General features: G+C 32.7%; 1 protein-coding gene across 4 annotated transcripts in view; it reads right to left on the bottom strand.

The window, feature by feature from the left end:
- Positions 1 to 3,691: 3,691 nt before the first annotated feature.
- Positions 3,692 to 26,184, bottom strand: part of LOC122525017 (prolyl endopeptidase FAP-like) — a 189,353-nt gene continuing 166,860 nt past the window's right edge. For 3 of the 4 annotated variants that reach the window (XR_006305686.1, XR_006305687.1, XM_043647546.1), the window contains exons 3-4: positions 15,024 to 15,243; positions 3,692 to 3,839 (exon numbers count right to left, since the gene is read on the bottom strand). Coding sequence is in view for 1 of the 4 variants with exons in the window: in XM_043647546.1 (XP_043503481.1) it covers positions 3,721 to 3,839; positions 15,024 to 15,243 (339 nt within the window). In the remaining 3 variants the exon portion in view is untranslated. The remainder of the gene's footprint in view (positions 3,840 to 15,023; positions 15,244 to 26,184) is intronic. The other variant, XR_006305684.1, reaches the window with a different exon arrangement.

Raw genomic sequence — 26,184 nt, 5'->3', positions numbered from 1 at the left:
TTCGGCGTGCTATTTTCCCGAACTAACGTGTAAGCACCGAATATACATATTCGCAAAAGGAACTTAACGAACGAATCGAATTTAAACGATCGCCAGAAATAATCGAATATTCGAATTCTAGTAGTAGCTGGGTTCATCGAAATAAATGAAATTCCTCTGGTTGCACGTTATATCCGAAAATTAACGAGAACTCGTGACGAACTTTGGAAGATTCTGGAACGTTGGAAGATCGAACCAATTACGTTCCCTTCTCCTAAAACAAGCTTTCACCGATGGGAAAAAGTCTTCTCGTTTCTCCCCTCCCTTCCTCTTTTCGATCGTAGCCTTGCTGCTAGAATTCATTGTCAGTCGAGCGAATTTTATTATCTACTGGCAGCAGAGCGGCGTGGGTTCTGAGCAGCGAGACTTGGTGCAACTTGTACGAGGATTGCGGTCCTTTCCTCTAAAATCTACACCTGCCACATGACTACCAATTTTCTTCAATGCGCCCAAATTCTCTTTTCATGTTGAAGAATAGTAGGTAGAAGATAGAAGATAGAGAAAGAAGATGAAGATGAAGAAGAAAAAGAAGAAGAAGAAGAAGAAGAAAACTATTTGATAATATAAAGGAAAGGTTTGGCTAGGGTTTTTGGCTAAAGTAGAATGAAAGATAGATCACAAAATGAAGAAAGCAAAGATAGGCGTGTGGGTGGGTGGTTGAGCTTTACTATCCCACTATTTTCGTAAGTCCCCAGAGCATAACAGCAAAAGACTACGACACAAAGACCAGCATTGTATGTCAACTGCTTTGTTAACAAGAACGCTGACCTTTGGGTTTACCAAGCTTCGCTTACCCTCACCTACGAGCCCGTTCGTCACATTACTGACAGCGCAAAATCTCGAATTATCTGCTTGAATGCAATCACAGACCATTGTGTTTTCGGTCCCTACCACTGATCTCTCCATCTCTCCCCCATATCCCCCGCTCTCTTACATCAAATCCACCCCCGCCCATTCCCTCGTTCGCGTCCTTTCATTCGCATGCAAATCGCATTGCGGATTACACATGGGTGCCTGTTATAAGCTCGCACGCGATAATCTTTTTTAATGGCACCTGGACGATAGCTGACATTTTTCTTTTTTTTTTTTTTTTTTTTTTCATTTTCTTTCACGTTCTATCTCATTTTATTTTTATAAGTCGAGTATTTTCCAGCAGGAGGGCATTTTATTTGTTTACAATTGATCAAATCAGATTTATTGGTTTCATTTGTATTCTAGTCATTTCAGATGAGAAGAAATTTTGTTAAATAATGTATGTGCTCGTTGGTATCCTTTGAAAATTTCTTTTTTTTCTTTTAATACGAAAGATAAATAATACGGTTTTTATATAGAAACCCTTTTAGAGAGATAATTATGATTAATGAATCACGAAGTTTCGGTAATAGGATGTTTAGATTTTGATAAAACGTACACTTTTGTTAATTAATAGGCGAGGAGAAAGATATGTCCGAGTCGGCAGATAGGTGATGATCAAAGCTGGACAAGAGATACCTGTAAATCATTAAAACGGCCAAGGACAGCTCCATCTAACTTGCAGAGATATCTTTCGTGTAAATGAGAAAAAATGGTTGAAAGGGGCCCAATAAACTAAGTCCTTTCGCCGCAGGGAGTGTTTCATTGCCCAGCGTCTTCTCTACGCACACAGACAACACACACAACACGCACAACATACCCCACAACTGTCTCAGGAATACTCGGACCTTCCGGTGGCTGTAATTACGATTCAGAGATGAACAAATGAACTTGGGGGACCTACCGGCACTCACATTAAGCGTTTGAAATCGTGTCGGCGCGAATCGTGCACGACAATTATAAAAAGTTCACTTCGAGTTATAAAACGCTGGACGCGTCACACAGAGTTTTTCATAGAAAGACAAAAACAAGGAAACAAAAACAACAGAAGGACTCCCCAGAGACTCGCACGGAAGCCCAGGCACCTTCCCTCCGCGCCGGTGCAGATCGGACGACCCCCCCACCCGCCCCCGCCCCGCCCCCCGCGCCCCCTCTCATTTCCCACAAATTTTTGTACCAGGTAGGGGGGCCTCCCGCGCACCCCCGCTACCCGTATTTCGTTTGCCCTCTACTCGCCGTCGGTTTTCCGCTTTCTGCCGCCCGATTTCATCGCCCCTTCGTTTCTTGGCCCTAGCCGTCTACGCATGGTTTATCTCTCCGTTCAACGCCTTGTCTTTCTCTCCCTGTCACGCCGTCCTACACGCTCCTTCCGTTTTTTTCCCCCGCTCCGCCCACTTCTCCTCGCGTTCACCCTCGCCATTCGTCGGCCCATCACCGTCCCCGTTTTATTTTCTTTTTGTTTTTCCCCCCTACTTCCCACCCTGTCGAGCGCGCGGGAACGTCGCTAATTGAGAAGTAAAAAGAATACCAAGTAAGAAGGAAAATGTTACATCAAAAGTTAAAGAAGGAAAGCATTACATGCGTTAAAACGAGATTCGAATGGAACGCGATTGTCGTTAGGCCAACTCGCCAACTTCTTCTAATCGGCTTTAGTCTTTTCTCCTTGTTTTAAAATCGTTCTCGTTAAAACAAACCCAGAACTTTGGATTTTCCTCTTCCTTCTTTACGAAATATACTTAAAACCATCTAGCCTTTATCTCGGCTTAATGCATCAAGTTTATCCACAACGTTTATACGAGTAAAAATTTATTAGATAAAGACGATTAATTAATCAACGTGAATTAACAAAATCTGTGTGTTCTTTTTTACTTTAAATCAAAAAAGAAAATATATACTTTAATACAATTAATAAGAATATTTAATCAACAATATATTATTTTCATTAGAATCAAAAATAATTTGTCATCTCGGAATAAATTCTGCGAATAATCTTTCTAACGATATAATTCTTTCTTGAAAGTTACAAAATTCGGAATATTTTTCATAAACCTTTTTTTATTTCTAGTTCGTACACCGATTTCGAACAACGATTGAGAATTGTTCATCGGTGCGATCCGATATTCATGGACGACCTGTTTCCTTTTATGTTTGTTACTTTTGTTTTTGTTTTAGTTTTCAATAGCATATATAAGAAATAAATACATCTAAATTAAAAATAGCCGCGCGGAACAATATCGTAAGACCAGTCATTAATCATCTTCTAATGGTCGACCCGCGGTAAACGGTAAGGCGTGTTGCCAGCGATCAATTACTCACGTCACGACTTGATAAATAACGAGCAATTACTGTAGGATTCGTCTGTTGTTCTCGATTCCCGAGAAAGCTTGCGAGAGAGGGTATTACGCGAATTACCGGATGAATATCAGTGATGCACGAAAACGACGTGATTCCACGTATCAAAAATATTTCGATTTACTCCCATATCTTTTTTCTCTTTTTTTATATATACACACCTTTATTCTTTTTTATTTTTTTGCTTAAATTTATCATTTTTTGCAAATGAAGCGAGAAGGTTGGGTGGGTCTATTCCAGATTTAAAAAAGAAGAAAAAAAAGAAAAAAAAGGAAGAAAAAAGAGGAAGCAATATTTCGTTTGATCGATCGATCGAGTTTTTACCAAAACTAATGGAAAACTGATAAAAATTCGAAACTACGCTTTGATTTTTACCCGATGAATTGGGTAGCGGAAAGTTTCTCACTTTATTTTTCTTTTTTTTTCTTCTTCTTTTTCTTTCGAGAAAAAATAAAAAAAGTAACAAATTTAAAAAGGTTATTTAAATTTTAAAATACTTACGGAATTTGTCATGTCAAGGATGATCTTAGAAGAGGCCGATTCGACATTATAGATGACAAGATTCCCAATTTCGTCACGGTAAAGAATCTCATTTCCTAAAACAGAAAGTAATGATAACGTTGTTAAAAAATTTCTAATCTCAAGATCATTCGTGTTCTATTTAAGACAGTTTCAAACAGATATCTTTGAAGTGAACAAAGAAGAATTCAAGTAAACGAATTATTAAGAAAATTTTTCATTAATAATATAATATTAATCCTATGCAAGCCCTCTTAGAAAAAACAAGGAACATCTCGATTGGCTATTTCGACGATTCCCTTCACAATCCAATTGGTAAGGCCTCGGGCGTTGCATTACGAGAAACCGTGGAGCATCGTAATGGAGAATCAGAATCCTGTAGAATCCGATAAAGCGGTTGATGTCAACAAAGATTAGATAGCCGGGGTTTGCGAGAGTAGAATTTCTCTGTTGGAGCATGGGAAAATCCGTAAAGCGACGTTTCGAGAATAGACGTTGTTAATCGATGCAACTTGCCTTCGATTTACTTCCATTTCTTTTCCCGTTGTTGTTTCCTTTTCCTTTCTCTTTTTGCCAGCTAGTACAAATTACTTTCCCCTTTTCTATGTGTTAACTTACATTAAAAGTGAAATCTAAAATGTACTTTCTTTTTACAATCAAAATTACTAATTAATAATATATAGATATATATAATTTTAGTATTTTAAAATATTAACTTAAATAGTAATTAACAAATATTAAGGATAAAAACTTGTAAAAGTTTTTAAGCTAAATAAAATGTATAATTAAGGATGTTAAGGGATATGTTTGATATATCTTTTATTACTGAGAATGAACAATCATCGAGTTTTGATTTACCATACATCGAAATGAAAAACCTTTGTATACTTCGATTCGAACGCAAACTTTTTCTTGCTCATCTTTTCGCATTCAACATTAACAGAGAAAGGCAAACGATTTCTCTCGTCTGGATAGACTCGAAATCCATCGCGTGGAAACATTACGCTCCCGTACTACTTTATCGATGCTTCGTAATTTCGCTCGGAGCGATTTCGAAAGAGAAACGTTGGACAGAATGACGGATTGCAGCATAGACTTTTGATACTTATCGTTTTGGAAATGCTGGTAGCATCGATTCCAGAGTGAACGAGCAACGAGTGAGAGCAAATGGGAAGAAAGAGTGGGAGATAGAAAACGATATATATAGTATGTCAATGTGTTTTACCAATCCACCCTGTTATTGTACGCTCTTAAAACTACGAATCGTTTCTTTCTTCGCCGGATTTCAAACAATTGTTTTTTGTTTTTTTTTTCATGGTTCACTATGCGAGCAAGCCATCTTCTAGTCACGTACTGATTCTTTTTTAAATCCGATCTATCGAATTTTAATATACTTTCTTTATAATAATACGAAGTGTCTGAGAATAATCACGATGCACGCACACTCATAATCGGTATCGTAATCATTTTTTGTATTTTTTTGAAAATACTTTCATACTTAAATTTTAATATCATACCACTCATTGTGAAATATAATTTCGTATAAATTTACATATAATTTAAAAATGTATCGTCTTTTAACTCGTGTTTTAACATCGTTAGCAAATAATTTACATTTATGTTGTTAGCAACAGGCTGCACTTACTTTTTCTCTAACCGACACCATTATTTACACATTGAAATTTCAATTTCCTATGCAAGAAACGAAAAGAAAAAAAGACGAATTTTTTCGCGCATCTTATTTTTTCCTTTTTTTTTTTCGTCGCCATCTATCCAATCGAGAACAGCCCAAGGCTTTGGATACAAGTCATTGACCCGTTACGAAATTAATACAGAACGCTTTCAGGAAGTGGATCGAGTTTAACGGAGCGTGCGACCGAGAACCAGAACTCAACATTGTAAATCCGATTACTTCCGATTAAAGCATCGATTTGCTACAGAATATTACAAGAAGATTACATTCTAAAAACAGAAATGTTTACTTGCAAACCTCACGCAACATTTGACGTTCGATTGCATTGAGATTTTTCAATCTCTGACATCCTGAAAAAGTAAAACAGCAATTTGATATAAAATTTTTCTACCCGAAATTTCGTTTTTAAGAAAATTGTCGTGATGTTAATGATTTTAAAATGTTGTGTACAATTGAATTTGATTTGAACATCGTTACTCTAACTAACTGTCATTAAACAACAAATTTCTTTTTCATTTTTTTTCACATAAAATCATTATACTACGATTATCATCTCATCCTGTGTATTAATGAAATGTTTATCTATTTACTGCGAAATCCTCTCTTAAAGTATTATTTTAATTATTTGAATATTAAATTAAAAAAGGAACAAATTTGTGTAGAAAAAATAAAACGATTCTAACAGATCTTTCATTTTAAAAGAAATTTATGTAAATTCCAACCATTTGTATGAGTATCAATTTCAACTGATTGAGATCGATGATCTTACGATTAGTCATAACGTTATTCGAAAGATTTTTAATTGAATGAAATGTTAAAAAAAAGAAAAATAAATAATTATAAAAACACGACACGCGCGATCAAATAATATTATTTTTATATCAGATAGTCAATTTAAATAATAAAATCTTGCTCATATATACTCTAGTATAAGTATTTGAAAATAGTATTCAACGTTTACCTGAGAAATAATCGAAAGAAAGAAAAAAAAAAGAAAGCAACGTCTTGATCGATTTCAAATGATTTTTGAACGTCAATTTTGAGAGTATTCGTACGATCAAATAATAATAAAAAAGAAAAGAAAAAAAAAGCAAACTCTGACGTTTGATGAGAGAATCTCATAATGGATATGACATCAATAACAAAAGTCCGTCATGGTGTTACGATTGGTAATGATAGAAGTAGCATACGCATAACGTGATCGACATGGTCGATCGTCTCGATAGACCATGAAATCCAAAGCAGTCGCGCGAAAGCGAATTTCCATGAAAATCGACGAAACGCGAGAGTGAGAAATAGAGAAGGGAAGAGGAGGATGAGGTGAGAGAAAGAGAGAGAGAGAGAGAGAGAGAATCGTTACTCTGTAACGGTCCTGAGTTTGCGTGTGAATGCGTGCATCCGTGATGGGATTGCATCGGATATTAAAGGGTTACGTAATTCACCTCACCCCCATCTCACGAATTATAGAAGGACAAAGTTCTGTACTCAGGATCCACGCCTTTGGACAATACTTTCACAACAATCCATTAATGCTTGTCGATTTAACTCCACCTTATCTTTTTAGAATTCTCTTTCATCTATTTAATCATTTTTTCGATGTTATTTTTTTCTATTCTTTATCTATATTAATAATCGTTTTGTTAATTAAAATTTGTTATTTATCGATTAGTGTGTGAACGTTTTCATATTTATATTTTAAAATATTATATATATTAATGATGTATTAGGTTGTAGGCAATTAATTCGATACCTTTTTAATATATTTAATATTTATTAATAAAGTAATTATATATACATTTGTTATATTTTATTCGATGTTAATTAATTGCTACACCATAATACAAATTTTAAAGAGAAGTATATTTTTGGTTATATAGGGTGTATATTATATATAATAGATATATTATCTTGGTGGATATATATAAAATATATTACAATTACAAGGAAACGAGAAAGAAAATGTTTCGAAGTTTTAATCTTCATAAAACTCGCATCGATCTTCCTGGATAAAATAAGAAGCCAAAATTAGTTTTTCGTCGCAATGGAATATCCATCTATGTTATTTAAATATATAAAACTCCTCCATCTTAATAATTATTTTCATTGTTCTTCATTAATAATAATAATAATAATGATTTTCAAGTATTGATTGACATTTAATATATATACTTCATTCAATAATTTTGAAAGTACTGTTACAATTTTTCGATTTTATATATTATACACACATATATCTAGTACAATACAATTTTTATCAAAATAACGAGCACGTCATTATCCAGTAATTATATCTCAGATCTCATCGCTAAAGATAAAAAAAAAAAAAAGAAGAAAAAAGAAATAAAAAACAAAGAAAAAAAGAAAAGCCGAATCGTTCTCGATCTATTATAAAAAATTTTTTTGCACGGGTCACTACTATTCGTCCGAACATTCGCATCGTTTTGACGTATCGTTCGTTTCCTTTTAAAGGATGCTCATTACTCGCATTATTTTATCTCACACCAAGCATTATTCAGTCTCAACGATAAACTATTTCAACGTTGACGATAATAGTTATAACCCCAGTTTTTCATATTTCTTAGTTTGGAAAAAATATAAAAACAAATCGTTATGAAATACAAACGATTAAGATTATCATCATAGATTGTTATATGACAACAAAATATGATAACAATACTTACTCGAAACAATGGGGTAGGGGGAGAGGGAGGAGGAAGAAGCTTTTGAATTTGGTTCAAACAAAACAGAAGCGTATTAAATTCAATCTATAAACGAACTATTACGTTTTGTTTTTTTTATCCTACAGTAAAGAAAGGAAAAGGAATAGAAAGGGTTGAGGAAAGGGGGTGTGAAAGAGATGAGAAATTCGAGTTGAGGGAGATTTATTTTAATAAAATTTTATCCCGTTTCATTTCATTTCGTTTCGTTTCATTTCATTTCGTTTCGTTTCGTTTCGTTTCGTTTCGTTTCATGGACGTAATATGCTTTTGTACCTGGGCGTCGATAGTAATATTGAACATGAAAAATAGAGAAGAAAGAAAAGATAAAAAGAAATTTCCGTTTTAAATACCGTACAGTTTGACTGAACGATATATCCCAAAAATCTGAATAACAAAGGGTTTCCTTGAACAAATAAACAGATTAAAGCTTATCTTCGTATATAGCGTTCGACGTGTATTTTCTTTATAAGTACAAATATATATGTGCTATAAAATATGTATTAATCAATCGAAAAGGGCTCGTATTATTTGCTCCGATACAATATAACAACAATTGACAATTAGTAAATATATATATATATTATAATAAATATATATATAATATGAAAACGCAATTAGACTAATTATACGAAGTAAACATTCATTAGGTATAATTAATCAAAATACAGTTCGATAGAGAAACGTTCAATGACAAAACGATTATACTCAAAGTACAAACAAAAATTCGTTTTCTTATCAAAATCATTCTTTCCTGTATAAAATTTCCCCTTTCCTGTATAATAAAAAAGAAAAAAAGAAACTACTATGGGAATTGAAAAAACAATTTGAGATCGAGGTACTATAATATTTGATAAAAAATATTAGTCGATCGACAAAAACATGAACGAGCATGACCAAGTTTTGTTGTATGTTTCGACATCCCATTTGGTGTGTCCAAGTAGATAGAGACAATATTTCGAACGATAAAAGAAGAATGTAAGGGAAGATATATCGAAGCAACGAGTGACACGTATACGAAAAGGGACTGCCCAGTGGGACCTGTTATCAGGAGATAACAATGATTCTCACGGTCCGAAATCGACCAACTGGTAGAGTTCTAGTCGCCTAAACTACTAAACTATATATATAAATAAAACATATATGTATGTGTATATATATATATGTGTATATATAAAACAAGAAACTGAGAAATAGAGAAAGAGAAAAAGAGAAAAGCAAAGCTTTCCGAATCGGTCGTTTAGTTCGTATTGCTATAGTCTTCGCACACCGTTTACGATCATCTCCACGAATCGGACGCATTTCCTGTGCAAGGGAAAACCTCCCTTGGGTATACTTCTGCTACGCTTTTCTGGTTGAAGCCAAAGCTCGTAGACATTCGTGAACGTTCGTCGATGTTTCCCCCTGTTTCTGTCTTTCTCTTTCGTGTTACTCCACACACTCGTGGGAACGTTGAAAATTATGGACAATTTCTACAAACTAGCACATATGCGTATGTCTATACAGATATATCTATGTGTGTGTATGTAAATATATACATATACATATATATATCTATATCTAGATTCGTACGATTCACCATTCTCGATAGTCCAGCGTTTCCTTCTATAGCTGCACGATTGCTATCACGAGCAGGAAACTGAGAGACAGTGCGTGTACCTGAATTTCCGTGTGCGTTCGGGTATAAATAAATGGCGGCAGCGATAGGCGCCAGCAGATCGGTCGATATTGTAGAAAGGAAGAAACCCATGATCGATTATCCGTGGACAACGCACGATAGAAACGGAAATTGAATGCTTCGACATTTTTTTGTTATCTTCTTCTTCTTCTTCTTCTTTTTCTTCTTCTCTCTTATATTTTTCTTTACTGTTTATTTTTATTCTGATTAATTTTCTTCGAGAAAATAATCGAATCGTTAGATTTTAATTGAACATTTATTTTTATCCATGTTTTTCTATCTACCGTTTATTAGATTGGATCTTAAGATTGGACAAATTTTCATTTCATTAGTTTTTAATATAATTTGAAAATAATTGGAGAGAGAAAGAGAGAGAGAGAGAGATAAATTTCGATTATTTTTATATTACAGATACTGTTTTATTTGTGAGTCTAGACCGGAAAATAATATTTTGTTATGCGAGACGCGAATATTTTTGGCCGAATTGTCGAACGTAGTTTTTAAAAATACCGGCGAGTATAACAACGATATTTTATATTGTGATTTATATTAAATGAAAAATAAATGTTTACATTTTATAATTTACCAATTGTTCATCGCCAAACCATGATTTTAAAAAAATAACTTTATGATAGTGCATAAGTTTGAAAAATATCCTACTGTTTTTTTATAGATCGTGGAAAAATCAATATAATAATTAATCATTGAAGTAAATGAAGTTTCGGTAAATTAATAATCAAAGTAAAACTCGATAAATAAAAATATAGCAACGATTCAAGTAGAAACGTTTATCTAATCTAACGAATCGAGTAAAAAATAAATCGTTAGACCGGAGATTAGTATCGATTCGATACCGAAGAAGAAAAAGAAGAAGAAGGGGAAAGAGGTAAGGCAAACGAATTTGTGGTGGTTGAAGAAAAAGAAATAAGAAGAAAAAGTAGTAGTCTTCCGACGGGACTAGGTGAAAAAGAAAAAGAAAAAGAAAAAAGAGAAAAGAAACGGAAAGAGAAGATGCCCGAAGCTCGGAGCGTATTTTAAGAGGGAAGTTTTGTCTCCGTCTGTAGAAACGGATTTAATCAGTGGCCATTATGCGTGCTCCGAAGTCGGGAACGATACAGCTTTTGCCAAAGTTTCTTCGTGTCTACTTCTCGCGCCAACGATTCGAGAGAAGAAGAGTAGTGAAAGAGTATTTTTGCGGGCGATGCTCTTGGATACCAATTACCACAACGGGAACTTGTCCGTTGCATTTCTTCCTTCCTTCCGTTTTTTTCCTATTGTACCTTAATTAACGGCACTTTTTTACAACAACGGTCCCCTTATTTAACCGACTTCATAGCTGCCAATGCAGAACCACTAATTAAGGCTGGCTAGATCGCAATTCGATCTTCTTCCGGTATTTTCTTTTTGCTCCCCTATCCCAAGGTCATTCCCAAAGATAAAAGAAAATAAAAATAAAAAGAAATAGTCTTATACGTTATATGTATACGCGAATTCTTATCATACCATCGGATAAGAGGTGGAGACCCTTTTTCGTAGAAAACAAAAAATACTAAAGAAAAATAAGAAGAAGGAAAAAGAAATAGAAATAAAAAAGGGTACTTGACCGTCTCTCTCGTCCGACTTTTATTTACCTTCTCTCTTATTCTTTTTATCAATGACTTTTTCAATGAGTTCAAAAACCCGAAAAGAAAAGTAATGAAAAAGGTATTGTTTAAAAGATTTAATCTTTTGAAAAATGAAAGACTTGCTGTTGTATATCGCATGACACTGAATTTACAATCATGGGAATTTCGCATTGTAAGCAGTAATTAATAAGAGAGAGAGAGAGAGATACGTGAATGCAACGAGGCAGTTACCCTTGCAACTCCCATCGGCAGGGAGATCACGGCTATTGTCGCAAATTGGGGGATCGCGATACCCGGATATATCTAGGCTACGTGTCCTGTCCCTGTCCTTTCTCACCCCTTCTAGTTTCCTCTATCAGCGTTAATTTCCCTCTACTCTGCTTCCGTCTTCTCAACCACCAACTACACAACCATCTACGCCTCTTTCTCATCCACATTCTACACTTCTACGATCCCTCGCGTATACATAGCTCCATCGATTTCAGGGTAGCTACTAGGGTAAACATCATTTTAAACAATTACAAGGCAAGAACCCAATGAAGCCTTGGCAATGAACAGTCACGCTAACACACCCGATACTGATGTTAACCATCTACTTCGTCAATATTTATTTTATCTTAGATAAGAATTTAAAGTTACAATTTTTTATTTTAATATTTCGATTGTCTTTTGTTTTACTATATTTTTGTTCTATTTTTGTTCTTTTAAGTATTTCCGGGCTTAAAATGAAAGACATTTGAAAAATTAATATAATAATTTAATAAAATCTATAATAACACACACACACACAATGAGACTACCATCTGATATGTAGTACTATCATAATCCATATCACTATATTCTATACTTTCTGTTCCTATCGCCGATTCTATTATTTTATTTATAATTCCTGAAAAAAAGAAATTCGACGCTATAGTCCCGCTGACAAGTCTACTTCGTTAAGAACTATAACAAGTTTCTTGATAGATGCGATATGAAAAAATGGTTCCATTAAAACAGGCAACGCGTTAAAGAACGCGTTCAAACAGGTGCACCAGCGGCAATATTTCTTTTGGCCAAGAGTTGATAAATTGGAGAATGGTATAATAAATGATGTTACCTAGCTTGTCGAGAATAAATATAGACTTATGCCGTGGTAAGATAAATGTATATCCTTTATCGCGTTGTATATGTGTATCTAGGATTACCTTTATTTTCTTTAACAGAACATTGCTTGGATGAAAAGTAAATCCTTATCATGGAAAATAATGTTGCGGGATTTTAATATGAATGAATAAATTAAATGAGGTCAAAAAAATATAATACTTTAATTAAAATTAATGATACGAATATATTTTTAATATTAATCAATCACTCAACGAACAAGTACGTTCTCTTTTAAAATTCACCTTTTATATTATTATTATCGCATCATAGTTAAATATTCTCATTGTATTTAATCTACTAATACATTTCTAATGTTTCATGAGATATTCATTCACACCGTTATCACTGATACAATATCCGTTCACATAACTAATCATAATATTAATCCATTTTCGTACTTATTAAAATAATATTCTACGCGTATCTCGAGAATTGAATATTTGTACGATTTAATCAATCAATAACATCGAAAATCCTCTTTTATTCGACTTTCATGACAAGTATTAAATTGATTCTCTCACGTCAGAGGAAACGAATTTAGATTGTTAAATATATAACAAGCGTACGGTTCGTTGACACCCATTGGAAGATTAACTTGCCAAAAGACAAATCGTCCTTATTTTATTCGGGATACACCCTAACCTCAGAAAAGGGGAAGCTTTAGTCCATGCTATATAAGGAATCACTCGGGATTCTCTCAAAAGGACGTATCTGAACCGTGGTCGTCGGGGCTTCGAACGAGACTTGGTATAGAAATACGATAAAGGATACAAGAAGGAAAGAGAGAGAAAATGAGAAAGAGAGAAAGCAAGAGATAGAGAGAGAGAGAGAGAGAGAGAGAGAGAGAAAAGTTGAATCGCATTAACGGGTTAGAAATATATTGTGTGGATGTCGGTAGTAGAAGCACCGGTAGGGTTTATCGGTAAACGCATATGGAGTCAACCGCGCACTGAGTTACCTTAATTTGGTGCGGAGTAGATGGCGGCTGTGGTTCAGCCTAGCGTGAAACTCTCATCAACCACTATAATTACCGGCATAGAGTACACCTTTCTCACTCTTTTCTCTTCTCGTCTAGTCGAATTGCAAGCAGCACGACCACAACCACCCCTACCATCGCCAACTCAAAGCACTCTCTGTGACGTTCTTTTATTTTTATTTCATTTTCTTCTTCTTCTTCTTCTTCTTCTACTTCTTCTGCTTCCTTTTCATTCTTTTTTTCTTCTTCTTCTTCTTTTCTCTCACATTTCTCTACTCTTTCTACTACTTTTCTCTATTTTTTTTTCTTCCGTTTTTAAATTTCCAACATTCGTCCGAGTTCGTTCGATGTTTTTTTTAAAACGACACCAACGACATTTATTTTCTCAAAGCTTTACGAATAATCTAAGAATTTCTATGAATTGTAGGAAATCGTTAAACATTATTTCGCGTTCTCTACGATTATTTCTATTTCTTCTTCTTTAGAGAGTTATTTGCCACTATATGATTATCTTCATTCGATGGGAACAATAATCATTTGAAAAAAAATAGTAGACTCTTTGCCAACGAATGCTTGCTTCGCTATTTAACAATTTACGTGGTCCATTAAATTTTCAACTCCCATTTGATGGTACAGTATTTTCTACTTTTCGAATAGAGTAGGTGGTTACATATTAAATCGGAAATTCGGAAATCTGAATTTCATTGATTGAAATGTTATATGAATAATACTCGATTCTCGTTGAACATTATGCATTTTTCATTTAAATATTTACTATTTATATATATATATTATATATTACATAAATGAAACAATAATAACAAAGCAACCTTCTTCCTGGTGTAATTGATGCAACGCAAGACTTACAATTAAACGCACAATAATTAAAATGATCTTCGAAATAAATAAAAAATACCTAATCGACTAGAACAAGTTTTCTTTTCTCCCTTGCTCAACACAAAACAAACATACTCGAATTCATTAAAAAGATCAAATTCAATTAACAGAAATATAATCAAACTATAAATTATAAAAATCGTAAACGATCATGCAATCGATGCATCTCTAAATAATGTTAAAAAAAAAGATATAACATCAATGATATTATCTAAACTCGATGTCGAATTTGTCAAAGAGATAATAATAAATAAACAACTAATTCAAACTCGTTCAGTGTCGATAGGTAAGGAAACTCATAATCACTTTCAACTTATTCCAAGACTCTATCAAAATTGTTGAAAAGTAAAGGAGGAAATGTTTCAACAACTCCCATCTTGATGGGTTGCTGCTGACGCGAAAGATAATTCAGCTGGCTAATCTCAGGAGAGAAAAGCTTTTGTCGTATAGAGAGTACTAGTAGGAAAGGAAAGGAAAGGAAAGGAACATTTGTCTCGGTTTAAGACAATTGAAAGTGTGAAACACTTACCGCTGAGCCAGGTCGCGTTGAAGCTCTTGGGAGATAACGAACCGGCGAGCCATTCTTCGAGGGAAATGCCAGGCGCGCTTGTCGTTCTTGATGTTGAGCTATCTGGGCTGCCGGTCAAAAGAATTACTGCGGCGACTACCAAGGCCAATGCGACAATGGCTACCAAGCCGCCTGCCAACAGCCGACGCCAATTTGTCCGCTTGTTCTTCGTCATTAGATTCTGCAACGATAAAACGCGTGCTCCGTGATAAAAGGTTACCCATAAAATCCTTTGCAAGAGGTATTTCATCGCTCTACCCCCACGTTTCTTTTTTTTTCTTTTTCATTTTTTTTTTTCTTTTTTTTTCTTTTTTTTTAAATCCGGATTTTACACTCCTCCTTTTTTTCTTTTTTTTTTTTTGCAGTTTATATCACAAAATGTTTCAAACTTCAGCGAGACCGATTTAAGAGACACAATTCGTTCTACTCTACTTTCTAGGTAATTCTGATCTGCAACTGATCGCAAATCAGGACACTTTTTTAAACGTTTAATTGGATAAATGAATATTAATTAAGGGAATGTATGTAAGTAGAAATAATATAGACTGCGTTCGATGATAGAAATCTTTTTTAAAACTTTTTATCTTCTAGCAAGTCTGTAATTTTACGCATCGTAAACTTTTTCATCTCTCTCTTTCTTTCTCTTTCTATCTCCATCTCTCTCTCTCTCTCTCTCTTCCCCTTTATTTCTTCTTATTTTATCCAACTTCGTTAAAGTTGAATATATAGGAGTAAGTAATTAAGAAAAGTGAAACTGGAGGAAAGTATAATGGATAAGAAAGATAAAGGACGTATAGTTTAAAGACTTGATATTACAGATTCATTAAATAATCTGCTGCTTCTGGATAAAATTGTTTCTGATTAAAAGATTTTTGTATTTATTTATTAATATACCTTGAAATCGTGATAACTTAAACTATTATTACTTTGAAAATTAAACACAATGACAAATCATTAATCGAGTATTAAAAAAAAAAACATTCGTAATTAGTGCAAGGAATAGAGGGAAGGGAGAAGATAAAAAAAACTTCATTGAATTTATTGACGTTTAAAGTTAACCCCATATATCTTGTTTAAAATGAAAGCGAGCAATTTTCTACTAACCGGAAATATCAACGAGAAAAATCAAGACGCAATATAACCGAGGGACTTTTCAATAAAGCAAAATTTCTCGGAGAATAAAAGACAAGGAGGGAATTGAAGGAAAGAAAAAAAGAAAGAGAGAGAGAGAGAGAGAGAGAACAAAAGATAAAAGTCGGGAAGGTCAGTCGAAATAATTTCCGACGCTTGTGAAATCGTTCCTCGTAGTTCCCAAGATATAACCATCTTTTCGATATAACAAAGATTTTTCTTTACTCACGATTTTTTCGAATCATCTATCCGCCGACTATCGTCTCTGATAGAGTGCGGATCCGATAGAAAAAAAAATATATATATATATATATATATATATATGTGTGTGTGTATGTATAAAATGGTAGAAGAAACCTTTGGCGAACTTATCGAGAATTGGATTTCGTATTTCCGTGAAAATAACAGGACCGAGATGAGACCGCTTCCGCGTGGGAACACCAATTGGCAATTTTATATTTATAAATCTTCCTTTATCGAAATGAAATTTCATCGTCCTTGCGCAAAACTATAAGCCATTCTTTCCAACAAACTGCTTACACACGTTTCTTCTTCTTAAACTCAAAAACTCGATTCGAAAATTTTAGTCTGATTAAATCCTAATTTAATGTTTTCGAAGTTTTGTGCACTGTAGAAAATTTCACATCAGCACAATTTTTTCTTTTCATTCGTTCACATGAATTTAGTCCCTCGAAAAGTTTTTATTTAATATATTACAATGAAGAAAGAAATTTTATAACAAATATCTAATGCAAGATTTCATAATATAGTAATACGTGTGTATATATTTGTGAGTATAAGAGAAAATTTCGATTAAAACCTCTTTGAACGATAGAAGATCTTTTTAGGTAAAAGGACAAACAAAATTAGTTCCGTGTGGTCTTTCTTTGTCGGGATAGTTTAAGCCATCGAACTTAATTTGAAGTGTGCGTGAGAGTGAAATAGAATGACAGGATAAAGAGAGCAAAGAAATGAAAAAAGGAATGACATTAGTGTAGATGTAAAACAATAAGGACAGTGTGTGGAAAGATTTGGTAAGAGAAAAATCAAAGAGAAAATTCCGAAGATCGAAGATCAGTTTCAGACAACTGATTGTTCTATATAAAAATAATCAACAGAAATTCTCCGAACAGAGAAATTCGCGAAGTAAAGACGTATTTTAATGTTCTGTTTCTTTACGTTATAAATAATATTTTGTGTTGAGTTCTTCGTTTAATATCTGAAATTGTAATTAACAATATTGCATGTAAGAAAATACTTTTTCAATAATTCGTAGAAATGATAATGAAATGAAAGGTTTGATTTGTATATAATAAAATATGATTTACAAGATATACAATAATTTATAAATTGCGTTATCGTACTAGATAAAGAACTTATATTCTGGAAATAATATAAGATCGTTTCAAGGTAATTGGTTATCATAAGGGGAGAAAGAGATATATTAGAAATCTTACCGTCGAAAATGGAAGTACAAGAGAACTATGAAAGGGGATATTTATTACGTTCCATTAATGTTGTTTCGATTGGTTGCTGCGCGTTTCAGGGGTGAGTGTTAGCAAGGATATCCGCGAAAAACTAGGTTATAAATTGTTCTTGGATATTTGTTACGATCAACCTTCCAGAATAAGTGGCGAACAATCGTAGCGATAAATAATTTTACCAAACACCATTGTGCTTCTATTTCCACGCGGTGAATCTCGTCCGACTATAATTTTACGAGTGTCTTTACAAGTGTCCTACTTATCTAACTTTTCTACGCTGACCAAACGAAATGTTTTCGAACGTTAGTGTCACTGATAATGAAGAAAAGTTATAAATATTACAGAACTTGAATGTGAAACACCTTCCAAAATCACTAATCATAATGATGATACCGAATAATTATTTTATGATCGCAATTACAAAAATGACAATAATTAAGAAACATGTATAAATTCTATTCGCTGTTATCATTAGATGTATAATCATATCATATAAAATGTTTTTTATATTAATTATTTTGATATATAGATATAAAGATTCATACACAAAAGTTAGATCTTCGATTTTCTAATAGGATTTTTACCGCATCATGATTTAAAAGAAAATTTATTGAATTTACACGTTCATCTTCATCTGAAACGCCTCTACGGGATTGGTCCTGATATATACGTGATCGAATGTATTGGGAACCGACCATCTGATTTACGAGCTCTTTGGTCGTGTGTAAAATTTATTTATAGTCTCTTGCTACTTCGAGTTGTGGATTAAATCGACTTCAGCGTCGTGGGAGAACTAGATTGATATTTTATATTCGAATCTGACTTTATAATATATTGCTATCGCTTTATGCTTCTTTTAACTTCTGACAATATTTTACATTTCAAATTATTGATATCGTTCCTATTGAATAACTGACTATGTAGATTAAAGAAGAAAAAAAAAAAATATATATATAGATATTTTGATACTAATTCACATTACGCATGCTATAAATTATTATTATAATAATAAAGATTGTATCGAATTATATTTAAAACCAACAAAAAAAAACAACATTCTTTTATTATAATATTAATTTATTATAAAATGTTTATATTATACCAGCTTGTCGTTAAATAGAACACTATAATTTGTACCCTCTTTCAATTTATAATATACAAATCGAATATTTATAATTATTTCACATATAAAATGTAGATGTACTTAAATGTTTAATTATCATAAAAGTATTTTATTTCACGTGTATGTTTCATTGCATCGATTAAAATGATCAAAAATCATCGTACCTATTATTGTTTCCAAATGATAATAGATATCAAATGAACTGAAGTTATACTTTTGTGCATTAACACGGTATCAAAGTGTATGTTACGTACGTGTAAACATTGCAACATGAGTTTAGTAATATCGTAAGTTCGCATCGTTTAAGTGCGCGTATGCTTACTTACGTTTAATCTCAAAGTGCCATTGTTACTATTACTATTAGTGTTATTAACACGGCGAGATCGTTCCTATAAGCTTTTACTATTATTCGTCTTCGTTCTGTTTGCTTCTATTTAAATTATATCTATAATAGTAAATAATTTAATACATTATTTCTAATGAAAACAGAAGAAAAATATTAAATAGTTAAAATCGATAAAAAAAAATTACAAAAGCAAACTGTTGCATATTAATTCGTCGAAATAAAAATATTTCTAAGAAGTATTAATAATTTTAGGATCCAATATTAGAAACCATCTTCTTAAAAACACAGACCTTTTCTCGATCTTATAATATTATCTTTGGATATATCAAAATGTCGAAGACTTTGAACGCGATAGAACGTTAATTCAATATTGGTCGTTATCGTACCGACAAAAATAAATTTAATAGTCGGTCCAAAGTATGGTAGGTGTAGAATTGCATTAAGCAATAGTAAAACTATTTCTCATCGAGATGGTCGTGGAAGAAAATCGAAATAATTTATCGTTTATCGAAGCAACCAAGGTCGATACAGTTTCACCGAGCCAATCGTTCAAGTTAGATTGGATCGAACATATTTTTGCTCTTCCTCCATCTCCTATCTCCTATCTCTTTCCACCAACTTCCATTCCTCAACTTGTCTCTCTTTCTTTTTCTCTCTCCCTCTCTCACTTTTTTCTCCTTCCCTCTGTAGCAGTTGCTTTAATTCCTTTTCGATTTTTCCTGTCCTATCTTTTAGTTTAACCGCTTCTCTCTCTCTCTCTCTCTCTCTCTCTCTCTCTCCCTCTACTATCCCTTTTCTTTTCATTCTTTCTTTCTTTCTTCTATTCCTCGTCATCGTTTCTTCTTTCTCTCTTTTTCTATCTATCTATCTTTTCCTTCAACCTACTCTCATCTAAAAGTTATACGCCGAGAGGATGCAACTTTTTTATTGCGTCCGAATTGCTCATTTACTCCACGTAAAGTTAAATGAGAGTGGAGAAGTGGAACGTACCTATGTTTTATAACTTAAAAGAGAAAGGAAAAGGGAGAGAAAGAAAAGAAAGAAAAGTATCTACAAATGATTAAAATTTATATAAATACAATATCGATATATTTTATTTTATAATTTATATTTAGTTATCCTTCATCGTTATATCGCGTAAATTACATCAACATAGTTACATTCGTAATTAATTAATTAAAATTAATCATGAGATTATCGGAGAATAGAATGAAGAAAATTCTTATAACATTAGATTGCTTCGATGTTAATTAATATTAGTAAATAAATAAAATAGATAAGAATTATTGAATATATATATATATGAGAATAAAATCATAAAAATTTCTAATTAATTGGAACATTTTATAAAGAAGAGAACATTTGTAAAAAAAAAAAAAAATATATACAACTTTTCTTTTTTCAGAAAGAGTAAATCCCAGTGTGCAATGTGATGGCGATTAAAAAACACTACAAAAATATCAGGATGGACGCGAAACCATATAAAATATTTTTTCCGACATTCTAACGTATCACGTTAAATTTCAGATAAAATTTCACCGTGGATTGAAGTCAAACTCAGAGCAACTGATGTCCCAAATATCAAAATTTTAATCTATGACAGAACTGTCTTAGTTAGTATAAAAATATTTTTGAAATAATGACAGGTATCAGATTAGGTATATTTAAAAAAAATCACTCATCCTACGAATTGCACATTAAATATTTACTTCGATGAATGAATTTTTTTATTAATAATAAATAACAAGTCTTATAATTGTATATTCCTTTAGAACATTCGTGTGTTCATTTCATATAACACATAAATTTTACTAAATCACGTGAGAACGTGTTCAATATTTTATAAATCAAAACAGGGAGGAATATAAATAAAAGAAAGAAATATTCTTAAAGTTGGGTATATGTAAAAATCACAAATTCATACGTACGTATAAGTACAACATACCTGCATACATAAATGCATAGATACACAATGTTTTCAGGAAGAATTTGTGTAGAAAACTTTGAGAATAGCATGCCGAGAAACAGTTAAGCAGAATACGTAGGTGTTGATTTCGAAAGTTACACATGTAGGTGTGGTAAACATCGAAACGACGCGAGTTGTGAAACATTTATGTGGTCTTCCGTTATTCCGTTTATAGCAATGTTTGTTATCAACTCTCACGTAATGAAGCAACACGAACCTATTATTTATGTTTAGTTTCAAACAACGTCGATTTTCGGTATTCATATAAGAGTTATTAATTTCACGATAATAAGAAAAACCTATTAAACTTCAAATCTAAATTAATCGCCATTTTCGAATATAATTTATTTCATAACTTTGTTATTATATATATATATAAATATAACATATACACAATTTCGGATTATTATTATATTATATTATATCATTTTATAATTAACTAAAAATAAGCGATGGAAAATCAATTATGCGTTGTATTTATGATAAATGTTGCTATATCGTGAAATTTCAACGACTGAACGGAAACAATAGGACAAATTTCCATTTTATAATCCGATTTTCAAAAGTAACGAATTTCCGAGATGAGTTTTATCATAGAATTAATTGTGATTACTATATGCAGGTGGCGAAAAAATGAACAAAAAAGAAAGCAAATGTTACCGATCGTACGACTGGTTTAAAATAGGATGTCATAATCTTTTGAAATATGTTGTCGCAAGAAACGCATTTATGTTGTTAAAATTTAATAATAAATACACGCAAGAAAATCGGCAAAATATCTGCTAATTTATTAAATATAAAATTGTAAAATTTTCTTCATTTCATTGCTCGTGATGTAATTCAATAAATAGCCAATAATTCGATTCAAATGCGGAACATTTCTTGCTATCAAACAAAATGAGAGATTTTCTCGAACGATGCGATAAATTCTGTTTCAGTGAAATTCTTGTATATAATTAATTAAACAAACCAAAAGCGTATTTATAAGAATAAAATGATTAAATTTAAAAATTAAATAGTCAAAAGTAAGTATTTAATTTTTTTTATTAAACATTAACAAAAGATTGCTCTTTAGATAATAATATGTTATAGAATAATAACTATTTAGCTTTAATACATCTGTGAAACATTGAAAAGCCGGAATTATATCATTCGAATATTCACGTTTCAACGTATTATTATTATATTATACATGAATAGTATAATTAATAATGAGCTTATTGCGTGTATATACCGGTGAAAAAAACGTACCATAAAAAGAATAGAGACAAAAGGAATAAAAAAAGAGAAAGTTGGGGGGGGGGGATTTACTATGATTCTCCAGAATACCGCAAAGAGAAAAGCAAAGTTCTCGGCTGAAAATTCAACTTCTAAAAAAATCCTACATACACGTTGAACTATAGCGAACTACAACGAAAATGCATTTACGAGTACCTTGTTTGACTCTGCGGTCAATGAGTCTTTTTTTTATCAACATGTTTGCGGACCCTAAGCTAGAAAGGAAAAGACGAAGGAGTAACCTAATCTCAAATCCACATTAAACGAATTTTATGCTATTCCATAAGCCGACTACGATAAAATCCTTCAACTAATAACACAATTAGAATCATTATTTTAAAAAAAATGTATTTAAATTAGATATGAACTGTATATCAAAAAATAATGAACGACATTAATTTTAATTACGAATTAATACAACGAAATAATAATAATCATTTGACTTTCCCTTTATCTCCCTCGTTTATGTTTTTCTATTTTCAAATAAGTTTTCTACTTTACAATTTACATTAGTTTCATCAATTTTTGTGATATTGAAATTCGAAAAGAAATCTTTTCTACAGTTTTATTTAAAATAATAAATAGAATAATTCTAAACGCAAAACAAAAAAATACAAAATGAAACAATTGAAAGATACGAATAGTGAAACGACGAAAAGCATAATTACGATGATCGTTACGACTTGCGATGACATTAACTTATCATCGGCGACGTGAACGTATAATCTGGGATAATTAGACTGCTATTAACCGCACGTTAGCCCACGGCTTTCCACTCTCCTGATAATTTGTGCCGGGGATATCATCCAACGAAAGTTTTCCGCCTGTTAATCCAACGGGATTTTACTGTTTTGACCGACGGCACCTCTGATAACCTATCCCGAAGCGACCATATTCGATGCTACTACTACCTTGCAACTACGGTTACGAGAAACACGCAGGAATGAGTTTAATCCAAAGTGGATGAATGTTATTACGAACCACCGCTTCGCTTAACATCGGAAAATTTGTCATACCTTTAGTTTCTAATTTTTTCTTAAACTTAATGCCTCGATTATTCTTATTTCTTGAAAAAATGAATTTTAATTATTTCAGCGTAAATAATTAATATCTAAATGGAATTAGGATAAAAATCCTTATGAATAAATTAGTCGTTTGTTAGATGATGAAAATGTTGATCCAATTTTATTATCGTCGTACGAGTCTGATATGAAAAAGGAAAGAAACAAAATATAACGCTAGATTATACGATTTTCAATTAACCTTCAAAAAATATATTCTATAATAATAATAATAATAATAATAATAATAATAATAATAATAATAATAATAATTAATTCGATATTTGATTAATAAAAAGTTTGGTTACGTAAATGTTCGCATTGTTATGAAAATACACAACCCATTCCATTCCAGTTTTCTCAATTCAATGAATGTTCTCAGTTTATGTATCTCTTTCATTCGAGCGTAGAAACCTTGACGTTTACTACAACGAAAACTGACGGACTAGGATAACCAACTTCTCGGCCAATATACATGGTGTACAGAATAATTCCACTACATATTCCACAATAACTGTCTCGTGTTGGGACTGTTGAGCGAATTGTTGGCAGAAACTTAATATAAGTACACCATCGTGGATTATAATGTATATAATGTAGGTATGTAAGTTCGCTTATCTACAGAATACGAGAAAGAGAAATAGAAAGAGAAATAGATAGGAGAGGGATGTAAATAGATAAATAGAAACAGAAAAGAAGAGAAAATAATAATTTTAAAACGGCTCTTATGTCTATCTTTTCTTCCTGCTTTATATCAGTTTTCTTTTAATTACTGTACAAGATACAAAAATAACATATAATATTTTATATGTAGTGGTTAACGAATTTAATTATTTCTTTTAATCATAGGATCTTCTGATAAAATATAAATATATAAAATGAGGAAATAAATAACGCCAGTATCTAATTATCAAATTACTTACATACGTAACTGGAGAATTATAAACATTTCTCTGGCGTATAAGTAATACAAAAAAAATACATATATATATTATAGATAAAAATATAGTTTATATTTATTATTTTTGCAACTAGGTAATTCTATAAAGAACGCTATACAGCACTCTCTTAGTTTACCTCTTTCTATCTCTCTATCTCTTTATCTATCTTTTATTCTAGTTCTCTACGCCCGCGGCATTTTTGGATCTCAAAGTAGAAATGCACGAAGCGTAGCTTGCAAATAAGGTTTGCATACTTTGCGGGATGACTTGCACCGAGGAAAATAATTCAGTGTCCTTGACAGACCGCTAAAATCCGGTAACGAAATACAAGGGGATGCGTTCGCGAGAGAATTCTACAGAGAAAGAGAGAGAGAGTGAGAGAGAGGAATGGGGGAGAAAGAGAGAATGTAGGTTAGAGAAGGTGTGAGATAGTAGAAAGGGAAGGAGAGGAGTAAGCGTGTTGTCCGCCACAGAGATTTACAATGCGTATTTTCGTATATGTGTATATGTTACTAGAGAGTGTCAACTCCGTATTGTTGCGCTATGCTAGAAACTGATTACATCTTGAAGTGTTGCGATTCTATATGTTCTTTGTCGCCTCTTACTAGAAAATTATTAGTTCATTTCGTCCCTACTGACACGAAAGATCGATAAAATCTATATAACTATTTTGGGTCGTTAAACTCGAACTTGAGGGTCTTCCAATTTCCGAAAGGACTGTACTAACCTTTGAGCTATCCAGGACTTACAGGTTAATTTCCTCATAAATGTCTATTTTATTTGACATGGAGATGTTCAATTCAAATTATATTATATATGATACGATCGATGTATACATTCCGGACATTATATAGATTGCGATACTGTACACGCACACGTGCACACGTTTTCTAAACTACCTGAAGAAGGCCATAATAGTTACAGTTTATATGTTCTTGTACAACAAATAATGTCAACCTCCTTCCCTATCCATCAACCCCCATGCAACTCCTTTAGCTTGGTGGAAGCTAAATACTCGTTTTATTCTAACAAAACTCAGAAAAAAGAAACTTAAAATAACTTGGAAAAAAACTCTGACGCTACCATGAAATAAAAACACCAAAAAGAAAAACCGGAATAAAAAGGACGCTGTCCTAAAGAAGCACTGGAAAAAGCCTCCCAAAAATGTGTTCGTAGAAAAGAAAAAAAAAATAATAAAAAGACATAAGACATATTATTATTAACAATTATTTCATTACCGATATTTATTATATTTTATATTCTAAATATTAATTGAAAATATATACATAATGTAATATCCTAAATACATTAAATAGAATGAAAATAATCGACTTATTCGACAAGGCGTTTTGGTAGAAGAAACAGTAGTACGACTCGACGACGTATCCGACATCTGAAAAACGTGATTTCAGGAATCGCATTGAAATAACGTAGAAGGAATTCCTTGAAAGGAACGACGCGTAAGGCACGAGAAAGAAGAATGAGAGTGGAAGGATAGGCTTGTAGGTGATAGGAAGGAGCATGTAGGGGGGTGGGTAACGGAAAAACCAAAGGAGGAAAAAACTCATCCGTAGTCGGGGCTGATCCGAACGAATCACGGATGAACCAATGGCGCGGTACCTTTTGAATGCAACCCCATTTCCTGTGTCGCGAATTGAACGGGCAGAATTGGGTCGACCCGTACAAAGAGACGAAAGAAAGACACACACACTCTTTCTCTCTCTCTCTCTCTCTCTTTCCTCTCACACTTTGACCCGTTCTCTCTTTCTTTCTCTTTTTATATTTCTACCTT

Source organism: Polistes fuscatus, unplaced genomic scaffold (assembly GCF_010416935.1).
Source record: "Polistes fuscatus isolate 324 unplaced genomic scaffold, CU_Pfus_HIC Scaffold8, whole genome shotgun sequence".
Taxonomy (NCBI): domain Eukaryota; kingdom Metazoa; phylum Arthropoda; class Insecta; order Hymenoptera; family Vespidae; genus Polistes; species Polistes fuscatus.
Note: the sequence above shows the minus strand (reverse complement) of the source record. Positions and strands in the feature narration are given on the sequence as shown.